The sequence below is a fragment of the Lathamus discolor genome, chromosome 2 (genome assembly GCF_037157495.1).
Source record: "Lathamus discolor isolate bLatDis1 chromosome 2, bLatDis1.hap1, whole genome shotgun sequence".
Taxonomy (NCBI): domain Eukaryota; kingdom Metazoa; phylum Chordata; class Aves; order Psittaciformes; family Psittacidae; genus Lathamus; species Lathamus discolor.
The window spans coordinates 106,975,665-106,992,450 of record NC_088885.1 but is presented as its reverse complement, the minus strand read 5'-3'; the positions used below and the strand labels follow the sequence as shown (position 1 = coordinate 106,992,450).

Here is a 16,786-nt window from a genome sequence, read left to right as displayed (position 1 = left end):
CGTGCTGTTATTGCTCATAAACCTGGAATTAACCTATTTGAACATTCTTCTGAATATTCTTTCTTTGCTTGCCCTAACCAAGAGCCTTCTGCAAGTAATAATGAACAAAAGAATCCCTTCAAGTGCTGGTTAATCTTGAAGTCTAGTGACAGTACTCTGACAAACAAAGGAGTTTTGTCCTCCAAGATTACACTTTTTGCTTGAGATAATGTTTTGCACGTTTCTCTGAGGCACTTCATATGTTTAACATCTATTTATCGACTTATGCTCCCATTTCCCTGGGAGCTCCTCAAGGACATACCATTCTCCTATAGGTGAAGTCACTGAGTTTCAAAGAGATGAAGACTCAGATTTTGAAAAGCACAAAAAATGTTGAGCACTTTGTTCTTTTGCCACCTGATACATGAAAGCGTGAACACCGGCCTCTGTACATTGAGTCTGCATTAGCTGCAAATGCCAGGTGCTGCTGGAAGTCAGCTCCCAGTGGCAGATAAACTTGTAATAGAGAATCGATCCATTGGAATGGTGTTTTCAAGGGGAAATGTCCTACTGAATGTGCATGGCCAGCAAATGCTTGAGCATGGCAAAGGCAGAAGGAAGGTTATCCTAGGTTGATTGTGATGTTCCAGACCATTCCAAGATTTTTCCCAAATAATGATCTAACTAGAATGACCGGTCATCAAGGCTCTGCTCTGATCTTTCCCATTACTCTGTCAGATGATAAAATAGGACAAGGAGTTCTTTGTTTACAAAGCACTATTACTGAGGCAATTACATGTGGAGTAAGTGTTCCAGTATTGCTGTTGCACACATTTCCTGTAGTTTTAGAGCAGTTATCTCTGAAAAACATCTTCTGTCCCTCTGCATAGCAGATGAATACTGCATTCGAGCCTTCCTTCACACTACAAGTCAATGGATGTATGCGTAAGTATGATGTGATTTTACAACCCATCAGCCAGACCCCCTGGAGTTGTCCTAATTGGGAATATTTTGCATAGTACGTGTGATGATGTCCGAGCAGTTCCCCTGTCCTGCCGTTTTTACGCATGTGGTCTGTCATGCTGGCTGAAAAAGTTGTATGGGCAATAGCTTGAATCCCTTGGTAAACTCTCAGTGTCAAGAGACATCAAAATGTTCAGCCCTGTTCATCAGCAAGTCCTAACTAGTATATTGAGCAAGGCTAGAGGACTGCTAAGATAAATGTGTGGCCTATTCAGCTGCAGTTAGGAACTTCCATGTATTTTACAGGAGGAATTTGTTTGAGATATGCTCTTATCTAAGGATATTTGTAGAGCCTTAAGAGATGACATACGATATATTTTTAAAAGCTCCCTGATATTATATGAACCCTTGAGATACGGTAATCTGTGAATTTATTCAGATTTGTAGCTCAGCATAAAGCTGTCTGGTTTTTGGAGAGCCCTTTTGATTTACCGTCCTGTGGTGAAATCACTGCAGGAATTTGGAGAAGATCCAATTCTATTTGCTTAAAGTCCTGATCATGTGGCTTTGGCATTCCTAACGTATCCAGCAATCATTTGCTTTTAATTACCATTCATTTCAACCACATAAGTAATGAATGTGGCTACCACATCCAACTTACAGGTTGTGTAAACTCTTGAGCTGGGTGGAACTTTCTTCTATATAGAGGCTTAACCATAAACTTAACTCAAAATGTGAATCCTCTTAACTTATTTTAGGCAGGCCTTTATAAGTTTAAAATAAAAATAAATAAAAAGGAAATGAAAAAAGCCTTAAATGAAAGATTGCACACAATACACCTGATTCACTTCAGAAGCAATTTCCTGGCCTCCCTAACCTCTTGGTATGACTGTAGAAACCTTAAAAAAACAAGTTGATTTAACGTTTCTATTTATTCATGGTGTCCAGTTTCCAGAGGAGTCTGTGACTTGTAGTTTTAAACTCAGTTTAGCATTTAAACTCATTTTCAGCTGGGTCCCAGTGGAGCAACAATTAGAAAAGGAAAAGAGTTCAAAGAAGAAGGGTTATAACCTTTCAACGGTATGTTTGCCTGGACCTTTAAAAAAAAAAACCCCATCTCTGTTACTGTTCTTCCTACATTTGGCAAACATGAGGTCAGACAGCAGGGTTGAGAACCTGTTGGTGTAGAGACCTTCATGGTCAGATACAAACCAACACCCAGGAGTCTTTCACGGCAGCTGAGGCAAAGGGTCATTTTTCAGGGGCAAGTTTCTTTTTACTGTGCTGAAAGCCTAGCATCAGCAGGCCTACCTCCTCTTGATAAAAAAGAAATCTCACATCAAATCTGAGCAAGAGGAACCTACCAAGAACCACAAAAAGAAGCCGTGCTGTTGCACACTTAAACCTTGTGTGAAACCTATGCATCTTTTCCTGTTGAAGGCTCTAGCTGAGACTGGTGTCCCAGAAATCCAGACGCTGTATATATACATTGTGGGAGCCAAGCAGACCATGCAGGCAATGGTTGGAGGAGGAACAGAGGTAATGTAACTTGTCAGAAGTCATAACTGGCCAAACTGAGAGTTGAGCAGTGGCCTGCAAGTCAGGACCTGGGGCCCCCATTTATCAAACTGCAGTGGTTTCATCACAAAGAGCTGGAATGTGTACATATTTTCATGTACTCAAAGTTAACCTTTGCTTTCTATACTAACAGCACTTTCTGCAGCCAGTAGTACTGTTATGAATGGGCTTCAGAGTCATAAATTCAGCCTCAAGATTCAGCCTTTGACAAGACCTGGCTACCAAGAATCGTCTTTGGTATTCACTGGTATTTATTTGGTATTCATGAATACAGACGGATAACTGATCAGCTTGTCCTCCGCCAGTTCTTGCAAATATATGATGGGGAAACTTCCCCTGAGATCCACACAGCAGGCTTTTTACTATTGGAGCACATGGGTACCACTGGGCAGGAACTGCCTGTCTGGACACGTGGGACTGAGGGATAATGGCATGCAGAGTGACTCAGGCAGGCAGGCTGAGGCTGCTCTTATTTTCCACGTAAAGATGTCACCCACTCAGGTCAGAATGGATCAAATTATGCCTGAAATAATGAGTTTTGTGAACGTAACTGAGAGGTTCAGTGCTCTCACAGTTTATCTAGCTAACCTGGCTCAAGAAACAGACCTCTTTTAAAAGACTCGATCCCTTAAATTTCAGCATTATGTTTTAGATGCAATATAGTTTAGAGGGCAAAACTGATGCTACAGTAGCAGAAGAAAATAGGCAGGAAAGTTGTTATCAATGTGTCCTAAAAATTACAGCATACCTGGACAAATCTCTTACTTTCATAAAACTGGTCGATAGCACCCCTGATCATTCGGACTGTAATAAACTTACTACAAAGTGGAAGAGTAAGCATTTCTGATGTTATCTATCAGTTCATAGTAAGACAACTAGATAAGACAACTAGATTTGACCATAAAAAATAATCAGCTAGGGTGAATTAAATCAAGATATTGTCTCTGTTTCAGGTGGTCAGAAAAAGATCTACAATATTTTCTACAGATACAACATGTATCTAGTGCCAGGTAGTTTGTACCTGCAGGTACCTGCAAGGAAGAGATTTAGGAAAGAACTCTCACTCCCAAATAAGCAAAGACTTAGCCAAAGTGCTTGCCTGAATTAATTGAAGAAAAGAAAAATTTTGATGAGGAGCACGCTGTGGTTCATCTGCTGCTGCTGCAACTCCATTTTGGGAAATATGTTCAAAAAGAAAACTCAGATTTGTCCTTGATCACTTGAAGAGAGCATAAGAATGACAGAAATGACAGCAGCTTTCATGCAGAGACAGAGGTGACCATGGATTAAAATTATCCCTAGGCGAGGCTATTAAAATGATTAAAAGCAGATCATGTAAAGTCCAGAACTATTGAAATCTGACGTTCAAAGGAGGCAGACACAACCCAGGGCAGACGGTTTTGAATGGAAAGGAAAGCCAAGGCTTTCTCATCAAAACTCTCCCCTCCCCTGTTGTGTTTCCTGCTATTGCTGATAAGCTGTAGCTGATTTTTGAATCGTTTGTGATGAGGTGATTAAAAATGGTGATAACCCATTAGCTGGAAGTGATGCTGCGGCAGTGCCCAGCTGGAGCACACCAATGGCAGCGGCACCCAGCAATGTGGTTCCAATCGCCGTCTGCCTTTGAAATGTCACCAGGAAAGATCTATAGACAGCCCTCCTGCTAGAGGCCAACAGTGTCTGCTCTTCCTGTTTGATTTTTATTTAGCTTACTATGGGTCGATCAGTTCCCAATGAAGCTGGGGGCACTTTGAGGCCCCTTTAACAACTGAATTATCGAATGGAATTAGAGCCCCGTTTGAAATTCACCTGTTTTTCATTTTATTAATGTGTGTGCCTGCATCTGGATCCATGACCTGTACAGCCCATCAGTTTTTTTCCCTTTATGCTGCTCCTTTTATGTGCCTACCTTCTAATTTCCTCTTTTTCTCTTCAGGTTATGGATCACACAACTTCAATATGCTGATACAATTTGATTTCCTCACTTCCTGACACTCCTGCAGCTATACAAGCATCCACTGATGCTTGTTTCTCTTCTTTCTCAAGTCCTGTATGAAGATTTCTTCTCAGCTGCTAGCTTACAGCCATGGTCTTAGCCAACCACTCCCACCTCTGTGTGCGAGCCTTTGATTCCATCTTCAGAGTGGCCTCTATTGACTTTAGTTCATCAGGCTGCTTTTTTTTGCATATCTGATGCAGTCACATAAACCACAGCTAAATGGTCCCCCATAAAATAACATTCTGTGATCTTTTGTTAATTGGGTGCATCATCTCTAAGGCTGCAGTTATATACAGGCTTATATGAGAAGCACATCTACATTTTAGGTTATGCTAATGCACTGACTCAGAGGAGCTGAATAACATGGGCTTTGCCACTAGTATCTTAAAAAGAGGGCATATATACACACACGTACCTTGGCATTTTGAAGAGGAGGTTGGTAACTGGAGGGCCGATAGTACCTCCTCTGAGTAGCATCAGTATGAACATCTCCAAGAAATAGCTCCTCGACAAGGTGGTCTAAATTGTGGTGCAGGTACTGCTTCTCCACGCGGATCAGCTGGAGTTCATGCATGGCAAAATTCAGAGCTTTGGTGCATTCACAGCCATTCTCTTCTCTCAGCAAATCATAGCTCACATCCTGCTCCCAGGGACTATCTTCCGGTATAAATCCAGGACACGTATGGTTCACCAACTCACTTAATTTTTTGGCTACTGCTTCGTTGTGGCATATGATCTGTATGCTGCGTAGCTGATAATCAGCTTCCGTACCCCCTCGGATGATCCAGGATGCTTGTCGGAGACGTATTTTGCCACGTATAACTAATGTGTAGATAGGGTTTGTGCAGCGATTGCCACCGTAATAAAACTGGTAGGCCTTAAATGTATTATTGTGGTAGAACCTGTAAGATCTTGTGATGAACTCTGGGCCTGCTCTAACTTCGCAGCTGTGGGAAGACACAAAGTGATGGAAACCAAATTTTAGCAAGGTGGCACATCATGTGCACTACAGGTAACAAGACTGAGCAAACCTGCATGGGTCCACAGAGACACTTGGGACTAATGTCCCTCTGGCATGACTGGGGATTAAGTAGGAACTAGGCATCTGTGGGCTGCCAATTAACCAATGATTTCCTCTGCTGTAACACTGTCATTAATATACTGCTTTATGGTGATCATAGCTAGGGGTTTCATCTTTGTAGGTTTAAATACCTTCAGTAATGTTTTGCTTTTATTTTTGTCTGGGACCACCATGTGACTCAATTCTTCCCTGAAAAAAAGTAGCATCTTATTAAACATCCATTCTTTTTTGCATGGTAGATTGGCAAAAGGACTGATAGCATCAGAAAGTGAAATGCCAAACATCCACAGAACAAGTACAAAGAACTGGCTTGCTGCTGCTGTAGAAGCTCCACTAGCGAAGTACCTCCAGCTCTGGTCTGCACAGGACGTGCAGAATCGTGCCCTCAGCTTTTCCACTCAAACTTTCAACAGGGGTGGCAGCTAATACAATCTTCTGGCTGTTAATGCAGAACTTCTATTTGGCTTGAATTTGGACCATGCATTATTCAGGTTTTGTGGTGGGCTGCTCTACGCCCTCCTTTTTTTTCCCCTGAAGGTGTAAATGGCAGTTAAATTCCACTTCCTGTAGAAAGTCCTTCTGTGCCTTCAAACTTTCCCCCCTTTTCACATCCACACAGGTTAGCATAAATACACTGTTTTCTGTTAAAAACCGCAGTCTTTCATACTACAAGCCACTTCAAGTAAGCATGTGAATATTGCCTGCTGAGATACAGGAAGCAAAACAGCTCTCTGAATTATAAGGCATCATGTATAGGGAGTAATAGAACTGGTGAAATACAGCTTCTTATTTTCTTTTGCTAATAAAACCTGTGCTAGACACATGCTCTGAAAACAAGGAGCCATTCAATGGATCTAATGCATGTAGTCAAAGATAGTACAATGTTATGTTTTAATAAGCATCCATTCTGGCAATTTGTTGGGCTCCTTCCTATTCAAAGAGAGATTTGAAGATATTTCACAGCATGCTCTTCAAATTCCAGACTATAAATCGGTTCATCAAGACAGCTTTATAGCATCCTATTCTAGTGTACATAAGGCCGCTCCTCCTTTTATGCATATAGAAAGCATCTGGAATTCAGAGCATCATCATGTTAAAGAAAATACTTCCCCTGATGCTTAAAGCGGGAGTATTCATCCTTCCTTCTCTGCTTCTTTCCCCTCTTCCACATATATCAAGCAAGTGTCTTGTTTTAGCTTTCCTTACCCAGTAGAGACCCAGTGTCCCTCAATATTGGGAGGCATCTGCACAGTGATCCGGGCTCCATTGTGAAGGTGTTTCAGCATATGATGACACTGTGACTCCTTGAAAGCCCTCCATGCACTCTTCTCCAAGGACCGAGGGTGGGACCTGCTGTCCGGGTGAAGAAGAGCAGAACCTTCTCCCAGCCCTGTGACGGAAAAGTGTAAATTATCATGAGACACTGGTGGGAAGGAAGGCCTTCGACATGGATAAAGTAGGTTGTGAACATCTTGTGTTGAATGACGCTTGTTTGCATTCTGTGTCTTGGAAAGTACTGTTTGCATTTCCTTTATCATCTTAAAAAAAAATAAACACTTGGGAAGCTCTCCCTCTCTGTCAGCCCACTAAAAATCCACTAAAGAGATTTGCTTTAAGAGGTACACAGGGGAAAAGGGCTTTAACAGAAGTGTTGCATTTCCACACCCAGGAGATGTGGCTTTGAGCGTGAATTGTACAGACACCTCTGTAACCTCTGGTCGGGACAATCAAAAACCTGGACCTTGAAACTTTCAGAAAGCTTCATCCAGATCCGGACATACACTTTGCAGTTTCAGCCCACCTCTAATTTGAGCATGTCTATAATAAACTTGCAAATAAAGACTACTCTTTAAAGCCAAGGCCAAACAGACACTAAAAGCAAAGCCTCTGCACGCAGGAAGCCTCTGTGATGACTGAGGTGGTCAATTAAAGGCAGATTCTGCTATTTTTGCTCTAAAGGTGAAAAGGAATTTCAAAAGCTAATTCTGTCTCCAGCACACAGTCATTTTGGTTTCTAGTAATGTACACATACAAACCCCGCCAGCGCTCTCTCTTCACAATATTAATTGAACAAAATGAATAGGTAGCCTCAGAAGGAACGAGTCTTTACTCTTTTAGGCACAGCCTTCTCTTAGATATGTTGGAAAACACAGATCAAAAGTAAAACACACATCCAGAGGTTAAAAGGTGACAAACATGAACCTTACATAATGGGTTGAAAACTGTATTACATTGCCAGAAGGAATTTAAGAACCAGCAGGATGGAAAATGAATACAGGGTGAAGCAGAGGGGCTGGTTGTATGCCAGGGAAGTCAGGGCAGCCGTCTTGGGAGAGGGATGTATTCCTAACACATGCTCCCAGGGGCAGGGTCTGGGATTCACCCGTCTTTTCTGGTTCCTTCTTCGCTGAAGCAGCTCAGGAACTGGTCTGTTGGGAATCACCAGTGCATGGTGCAGCCCTACACCGTGCTGGGCTGCTTAACACAGGATCCTATGCTTTATTCCCCAGTCCCCATCTAATACTCAGGCACATGCTTGGGCAGCACACAGCATCACTACAGAAATTACAAGAAAATCAGTATTATTTATTTTTAGTGGACACTGTTTCAAACATTTGCCATTTCCTATAGCAAAAAAGAGAATGGCATCAATGATTCATTATGTTGGCTAGATCTTCCGGAAGAAACTTGGGTAACACCTGGGAAAATGGCATTGCTAAAAATATAAATACATGTCAACCATTTAAAAATATCAGTTCCTAAGCTAAGCAAAGGCAAGGACTTATCTGTTAGGCAGGATAAAGTATGATCAGAAAGAATACAATAAATACCTAAATGTAAGCAGTGCTTACTACTGAATGATCTCAAGATTTAATGAGATCAGTGAATACAGCCTCACAAAGTCTTTACTGGAAAATCTGGTAGCTTTGTTGCAGGGTGCATACAATTCTTGCATGTGAATGAGAATTTACAGCTTTACTTTCTAAAGCGTAATAAATACTAGAGATGCTTTGATATTTGAGCACGCCACCTGAGATGCCGTTAAAGGAGCCTGATTTTCAGGAGGTCGATACTTCTCCATTTCTGGAAGCCAAGGCTTCTCAGCTACTTCTAGTTTGCTGAGCAGAATCACTCATATTAGAGCCAAACAAGTTCTGTTCTGCAGCCAGAAACATTACTGCTTGAGAAATGGTATGGCCATGGCAGGGTGAAGCTGTTGTGGACATACCATTTCTCAGATTGAGCTGACTACATCTTTGGAGAAGCAGGATTTTACTGGGTAGGGTCAGTGCTTCATGTATACAGAGGTACAACCTCCTGCTGAAGCCAGCATCTGTGCACAGCAGCGCTGTGCTGTGCTGTGTCTTACCTGGAACACTCAACACTCTTAAAAACTTGGGCTTATTTGGTTTATCTGAAGCGTTGTGGGTATGGGGTGGGTATCACAAATCTTACCACCACCAGGAGAACCAGTTCAGCCAGGTACTGGTGAGCTTACCAGTATATGTATTTTTGTAGTTATGAATCACAGCTAGTCACTGAGAGCTTGTCTTCACACACTCAAAAAGCCCACAGTGCTTCAGCACCTCATTCTGAAATGGAGTGAACATTCCTGTCATAGAATCATAGAATAGTTAGGGTTGGAAAGGACCTCAAGATCATCTAGTTCCAACCCCCCTGCCATACCCATGGGGTAGAGCATCTTTTAGGTCAGAAGAGACACCTCCTGCAAGGTGGCAGAGGCTGTAGCTATTATAGAATGGGTTAGGTTGGAAAAGACCTTTAAGGTCACCAAGTCCAACTACTAAATGATGTCCCTAAGTGCCACATCTACATATCTTTTAAATACTTCCAGGGGTGGTGACTCCACTACTCCCCAGAGCTACTAACTTTAAATAGAGCTGTCAGGATGTCTCTTGCAGATAAATTATCTCACAATGAAAAAATCTTTGAAAATTTACATTTCCAATTGAAGTTGTTAAGCGTTTGAAATCTGCCATTAAGAAGAGGCTTTGAAATGGTTCAAGTGGCTATTTTCAAGGCATATTTATTATATCACTTGCTTTTAAGCAGTTGTATTTTGCTTAGCTCATGTCATATGATTCATGAATGCAGACACACTTAAAAATGCACAATTTATTTATTTGAATGTACTTGGGCATTTCATTTCTCCAAGCAAAAATCCTTCTGTGGGAGGATACCATCTTGGATATGCACATATCAAAGGAGAAAATGCAGTAACCACATTATACATTCCCAATTATTCCCTGGGGGAAGTAATGAAAAGAAGGGTTTTTTGAAAAGGATTCAAAATTTATGTGGTATTATACAGTGTCTTTTCTTTGATATAGCTCTAAAGCAATTGGGTCCCAGCTCTCCCTGTCACATGTATGTAATTCTGTCTGCAACTTGCAAATGAAAGTGGGCAGAAGGGCAGAAGGGAGATTTGCCTCGACAGCCCCAGAGATCAGTACCTGCGAAGATGGTATTTGTTTGGGACTCTATCCATCCAACTGAGACAAATGAAGACAAGAACAAGTTTAAGTAATCTAGACAGGCATAAGAATATAAGGAAGGCTGCAGACAGAGAAAGGGATGTAGAAAACACATACCTACTAGGCAACATGAACAAATAGGATGTAAATATCAGAATATGAATTATGGTATAAAATTAAAAGACAGCAATGGGACCTTTACCTACATTTGTGTTGCTGGGGCAAAGAAATAATTTAGCTCAGACTTCTTTCTTACCAAGTAATCATTTCAATGCTTTTGAATTGACTGATGTATTCCTGTACATACGACTACCACACAAAGGAGCCATAACTTCCTCTTGTACCATCTGAAGATCAAATACCAAGACTGGTGATACACTTCCCACACACAGCAGTAAACTGAACACTGTCTTCCTGTGCTTTTCCTAGCAGCGGGTGCTCAAGGACAGTGCAGTGTCCCCCTGCTCCATCCTTGGCAGTGCACAATGAGGTGTTCTGCAAAACCGAGGTCTTGCAAGGATGATGTCTCTAATTCTAAAAGATCCATTTGGCCATGTTAAATTCGGAAGGCTCAAGGTTAAAATGTGCTTTCACGAAACTGGGAAAAGAATTTCATGGCTCTTTTAAAACCCGCTTTGGAGCCTAGATGCAGTTACAACATAGTTGGAGCCACTGCCTTCATTCAAAGAGATCCAAGTCTTCTCTACGGCACAGACAGATGGTAGGTTTCAGTACCTCCATAACACGCCATGTAAGTATCTCAGGCTCAGTGGAGTATCTTGTGTCTCTCCAGCTGACTGCCTTTCAAATTTTTGTGTGTTACGAAGGAATCTTACCCACTTGTTAAGAAAAAGAATATAAAAAATCCACCATGTTATTACTCAAAAGCGTGGCAGACTTCAAACAAAAAACAACCCTCGTACAAGGCTCAAACTCTGTGAAGCCTCTGGTTGGCTTTTACTTTAGCTACACCACAACCAGAGGTCATAAGATTGTATCACCCACCCCATGTTGGCAGTTTACGTAAAGAAGCAAGCCCCAAAGGAAAACTCCAGAATCTATCAGAAATGCCCGCTAGAAAAACAAAGCAAAAGAAATGCATTTTCTGACGAGTCGATATCCAGCTTCTCTTCCGTAATCAAGCCCTAGCAGTGTAGATCACAGCTTTAGAACCAGACTAATTGAAAACAGTATAAGGGGTGCTATGGCTCGCTGGGGATCTCAGCCCAGAACCTCACAGATCACACTTTACAGGGGCAATCTGCACAGCTGCCGCTCTGGTAAGACATGGATAGGAGCATGCACTACACCAGGTAAGATATTCAGGCTCTCAGGTTCATCTATAAACCTGTATCTGATACGGGAATTCACCTATAAACCTGTATCTGATGTGGGAATTCACCTATAAACCTGTATCTGATGTGGGAACAACCATTCAAGATAAAAATAATTGTTAAGGGAAGATAGGTTACTTTCAAATTCGTCAAAGATTCCTGCACATAGCTGGGGGTGAAATAGAAATCTTGAAAGGGCAATCTGCTGGCAGCCCGTTACCTAAAACATGTTTCAAAACCGGCTACGACAAAGAGCTCTGCCAACATTTCTGCAGAAAACTGCAAGATGTTGGAATAAATGTTTTGGTTTTCTGAAAAATAGTATGCAAATAGTGTACAATTGCCACACGGATAATGATAAGTAGAGTTGTGTCTGAACACACATTCTTATAGTTCCTGCCTAAACTTCCTGGCCAAATTCTGTTTTATGACAGATTGCAAAAGTATAATGCAAATAAACCGTTTAGATTTAATCAGTTTAATGAACACCTCTACCAGAATGTAAACCATGACTTCCACCATGTCCAAGTGTAGTGCTTCAAACCAGACTCCTAGCTGTTAGGTGATCAGCAGGTTCACCCTTTGCTAAAGGGGAGAATAAATGTTACCTGAGAATAGGGTTCAAACCTTCTATTTAGACTGGGATTGCTCAGCAGAAACCACTTCATGTTTTCTTTCACTTGTGGCAATGTAAATCCAGAAGCACACAATTTTATTACAAATTAAAACAAGCTCGAGTGATAGTACAAGTTGAAACTACATGACGGCTTCATCTCTGATAGAAACATTTTAACATTCGTGCTTTATTTCTGCAGCAAAGTCTCCAAGTTAGAACTTGTTTGAAACTTAAAAAACCTTGCAACAGATAATGAATAACTGGCTGGATTAAGTTCATAGTTTTCCTTATCTGGGCAGCTGCCCTGCACAATTAAATAAATAGATACTTGGATTACTCTCTGTCCTGATGTGGGACAGCGTTAGATAAGGCCTGTGACAGCCTTTTAGCTTCAGCACAAATTTACATAATTGCTATGGGGAATATAATGTCCTGTTTCCAAGCCTGTCTGTGTTTACCAGTGTTTTCCCTGCACTTGAAACTTCAAAGAGTTCTCGCAGGACTGGAATCTAAATTAGCTATTGCAAACAAAAGGGTCGGGAAAGGAAAGCTAAGTTTTATGGCCATGGAAGCAGACAGGACAATGATTTCCTTTCACATGTACCTGTTGCTTTTCTTGGGCATATAGAGTTCCCAGGTAGAGCTTTCAAGGAGACTCCAATGTTTCAGAGTGTTGAAGATCCTGAAGAGAGATCTAAAGTATATTTGGATGAAACAGCTAAAAAGTATCTCCTCCAAGGCTGGCAGGCCCACCATTGAGGTTCTCTGCTATCTTACAGCTCAGTCGTTACTCAGTGCCCCATCTTGGAAGAGGTCAGAGAACTAAGAGCCAAGCAGCTACACAGCCATAACCTCTGCTAAATTGAAGTTTGTCTCTTAACTGGGATGACTACTGCTACATGTGGAGGGTGAAACGCCACTGCCTGGAGCGTGCGCTTCCTTATGACACCCCGAAGGGTTAAAACCCACCTGCCTTCAGGCCACTAGGAACTCTGCCACTGGCACTAACGGATGCAACACTGGGCTCTAAGCACAGTTCAGTATCGGTGGTAGTTTGGTCTTGCCCTCTTTGGAGGAAACATCTGCTCTCTGTCAGGGACATCTGCTGCACAGCCTGAAGACCTCTGCCCTATCCTCCACCCACACCGTGGCGCTGGCATTTATTCAGGTGGAACGGCCCCCAGCACAGGTGGGATTTGCGTCTGCATAAAGACAACTGTAAACAATCTTCCTGCGTATAATCCCATCAGTGATAAAGTACTAGCCTTGCCTTGAATAGCTGAAAATACTTGCCTTCAGCATGGTTGAGGCTAGTTTTGGGCCTCATTGCATGTCAGCCTACCTCATACGGACATCATACAGAGATCAAAAATTGCCCTCACTGTCCATGAAACCTACATTGTACCACACTTAGCCCACAGTCAAGCTACAGAGATGAGCAAAACAAAACTTACACTGACAAAGTTGTGAATAAGATTGAGTCCATCTTCTAACTCTCCCTGCAAACTCCACAAGATTTACACTAAGCAATGTGTCCTCCCCTCTTTTTATTGTCTTCCAGATTTCCAAATGCAGTATTTTCTAAGGGAACAGACCACATATGCCTCTAGCATGAAGCAGAATATTTGCCCATTTTATGGTTAACAGATATTTATATCCTCCAATACTTTTACTTACTATTTTCCTGAACAGATTTTGAAATAAAACACTCATGTAACTAATTTCAGCAATATTGCCAGAGAACTTTTAAAGCATAAACAGTTTTTCTCTGAAAAGCCTAGCAGTCCTGTCTTTATTATCTTTATTTGTACTATTTCCATTATCAACAAACTGTTTTAAAGTTTCCAATTCCCTACTCTAACTGTAACATAATCAGAAACAACCTGAAGTTTCTTCTGAGCATCTGTATTTGTAAAAAAAATTTACAAGAGAAATCAGCCAAATTTGTTTTGAATCCACTTGAACATAGCCTCTATTAATCACTTTTTCTGGAGCTGAATGATCTTAGCGTTTGACATCTGAAACTTCTGTGGCTTTTTGTCTAAGCAAAGCAAACAGTGATAATGGACAACTTCCAGCTGCAAACCTTTTTTTCTTTTTTCGACACTGTACAGGTTTTATTTTGATTAATGAAGACAAGTTTTTCCAAATTTCAATTCAGTGATGCTGAAGTAGTCATTTCTCCACGTAATGAAAGCTGAAGCTTTAGCCTTACAGGGCATTTTAACTTGTGTTATAAAGCTTTAAGCCGTAAAAATCCTCAACCACCCACACACACTCACTCACTTTTAACCCTTAAATTGCCATGTGCAATAGAAATGCAAAAGAAAACATTGTGTGCTGTAAAGAGGCTTAACACTGTGATCCCCTGGGACTGCTGGTTATTCTTACATATTCAGGCTAGCCGCTGACTAGAAGTATGAATAGAAGTATGTTCCTATTGACTCCATGGCACAAAGGAAAAAGCTCTAGGCCAAGTTAAAGCTAACGGGGTAAATACATTCACACAAGCTAGATTTCAATGCATTATATGCCACTGATGTCATTTTCAAGTTTGTAAGAGGGCAGTAGTTTCCCAGCGTTGGAAGGTTGGATCCAAACTGCACTACTGAGGTGCTTGTCTTTCTACACAAGGTGCTGAGTTCTTTCTACATGAACCTAAGTTTATGTTATTTGGTGAACTGCAACTGCAGATGAAAGAAATAGATGATTTTCCTCCTTCATCCTCTTCTGGCAGCTGCTGTTTTGATCTGATCACTGGCCCCGATTTGTTTCCTGCTCCAGCCAGGGTTCAGCTCTGCTCTGTAATTCCAAGCAGATGAGCTGGGGAGTCCAACCCTGTAATTACACCTCCTCTCCTTACCCTCTAACTTCAAACCTCCCATTTCGACTTTTACATCTCAGATCACAGAGTTTTAAAGAACACCTCTGGCGTCCTGGCAGGTCTGGCTCAGCTAAACACGTTTCTGTGCTCTCCGGATTTCATGGCTGAGCTGTGAGAGCGGTATAAAACCACCTCCTGGGGAACAGGGTCTCCTGCTCTTTCTTTCTCAAAACAAAATACACAATCAGAAGCTCATGCTCTTTATTATTTATTAAATACCATCTGTATGCTTAGCACTTGTACAAACACAGGGAGAGACAATCCCTGCTCCACAAAATCAACCCCAGGAACTGCTCTGAAATCCTTACCCCAGCTCACAGATCTCACACTGAATCCATGTAGGTCACTTGCATTGTAACAGTTATTAAAAAAAGAGTTTTATGAGTTAGCTTGGGGTCCTAAGAAATTTAACTGAAGAAGGCCGGATGCTACAAAGTACTTCAGAATTAGGAACCCTTCAGAACGATGCTGTAACCGAGTAGACTGACACACTTTCAGAACAATATTGTGCCCAGACTTTTGAAATCTGGCTGCCAAATGTTAGACAGCTCATTAAATAGCCTCCTTTTCAGAAGTTGTTCTTGAAGGGCACTGGCTTTCTGGGAAGATGAGTTTTCTGTGTAGAGTGCCTAAATGCGGATATACAAGCAGAACTTGTAAGTTTAAGTTCAAACACGCTGGCTTTTCTCACTAAAATTTTGCCTACTGTGCAGTTTCAGTGAAATGTCAGTCTGGGGCTAAGCTGAGAGAAAGTCACAGCAGGATCACTCATCACGACACCCAGAATCTCTGTGCTCTTCAGCAAAACGTTTGTAGTTGGGTACGCGACCCGGTGCCGGCATACCCTGTGCCAAAGGCTTCCCAGCTAACACCTCCACGGCAAACCCCTCTTCCTCTCCCGCAGGTGAAACGCGGGTCCCGCGGGATGTCTCGCCCAAGCTCCCCGGAGGTCGTTAGAGCCAGCCCCTGGCCGGAGGTGGGTAAAACATCTCTGTGTGAGGTGCCCGGACCAGCTGCTCCGTCCAAGCAGCGACAAGAGTGCAACGTAACTCCGCCGACCCAAACTTCGGAGAGGGGCGCTTCCTGCGTGATTTCCCCGCCCCGGCTCGGTGTCGCACCCCCACGATGTGCGAAGAGGTACCGACAACGAGGGGGGTCAGGGAGAACGAACCAGTCTCTGGCCGCTTCGGCATCCATAGGGACCTTTCCTCCTCCCGAGCAAACGGGACGCAGCTCCCGCAGCCACGTCGGGCGAGAGCACACACCCGCGACCCTCTGCCTCCCGCAACTCGGCCGGCTTTCCGGGCGCACCACGCGTAGCCCCCGGGCTCTGGCCCGCACTCACCGTGCAGCAGCAGGGCTGGGAACAGGTATCTCATCAGGCTGCCGTACAGGGCGGACATCTCCCCGCCGCGCCGCGACCCTTCCCCGCTCCTTCGGCCCCGACGCCGCCTCCCGCCGCGCCGCCCGCGCCTCAGCGCCGCCGCGGGCAGCCCACGGCCCGGCGCTGGGGGGCAGGCGGCTGGCGGGGCCCGCACCGCCGGGCACCCTCCGGGACCGGGGACCGCCGCTCCCGCTCCTTCGGGCTCCCGGCCCGCGCACCGCCCCAGCAGCGCTCCGGCTCAGCCGCCGCTCGCTGCTCGAGGGTGCCCGCCCCACCGCCGCTGCGTCCCTCGCCGTCTCCACGCAGCGCGGCGGCGGCTCCGCTTCATATTTCCCCTTCCAGCAGGAGGAGGAGGAGGAGGGGTCGGGAGGTGGGGACTCCTCCCGGGGCGGGGAGGGGAGGGGGCGGCTCCGCCGGACGCCGCTCCCGGGACGGGAGCCCGCGGGGGCTAGTGATGGGGGAAGCTGGTGGG

General features: G+C 43.5%; 1 protein-coding gene across 1 annotated transcript in view; it reads right to left on the bottom strand.

Annotated features, from left to right (window-relative positions):
- APCDD1 (APC down-regulated 1) overlaps window positions 1-16,429 on the bottom strand; it is a 28,932-nt gene extending 12,503 nt beyond the window's left edge. The window contains exons 1-3 of the mRNA XM_065667983.1: window positions 16,276-16,429; window positions 6,807-6,990; window positions 4,935-5,466 (exon numbers count right to left, since the gene is read on the bottom strand). Of these exons, the coding sequence (XP_065524055.1) occupies window positions 4,935-5,466; window positions 6,807-6,990; window positions 16,276-16,333 (774 nt within the window). The 5' untranslated portion in view covers window positions 16,334-16,429. The remainder of the gene's footprint in view (window positions 1-4,934; window positions 5,467-6,806; window positions 6,991-16,275) is intronic.
- Between the last annotated feature and the right edge of the window lie 357 nt (window positions 16,430-16,786).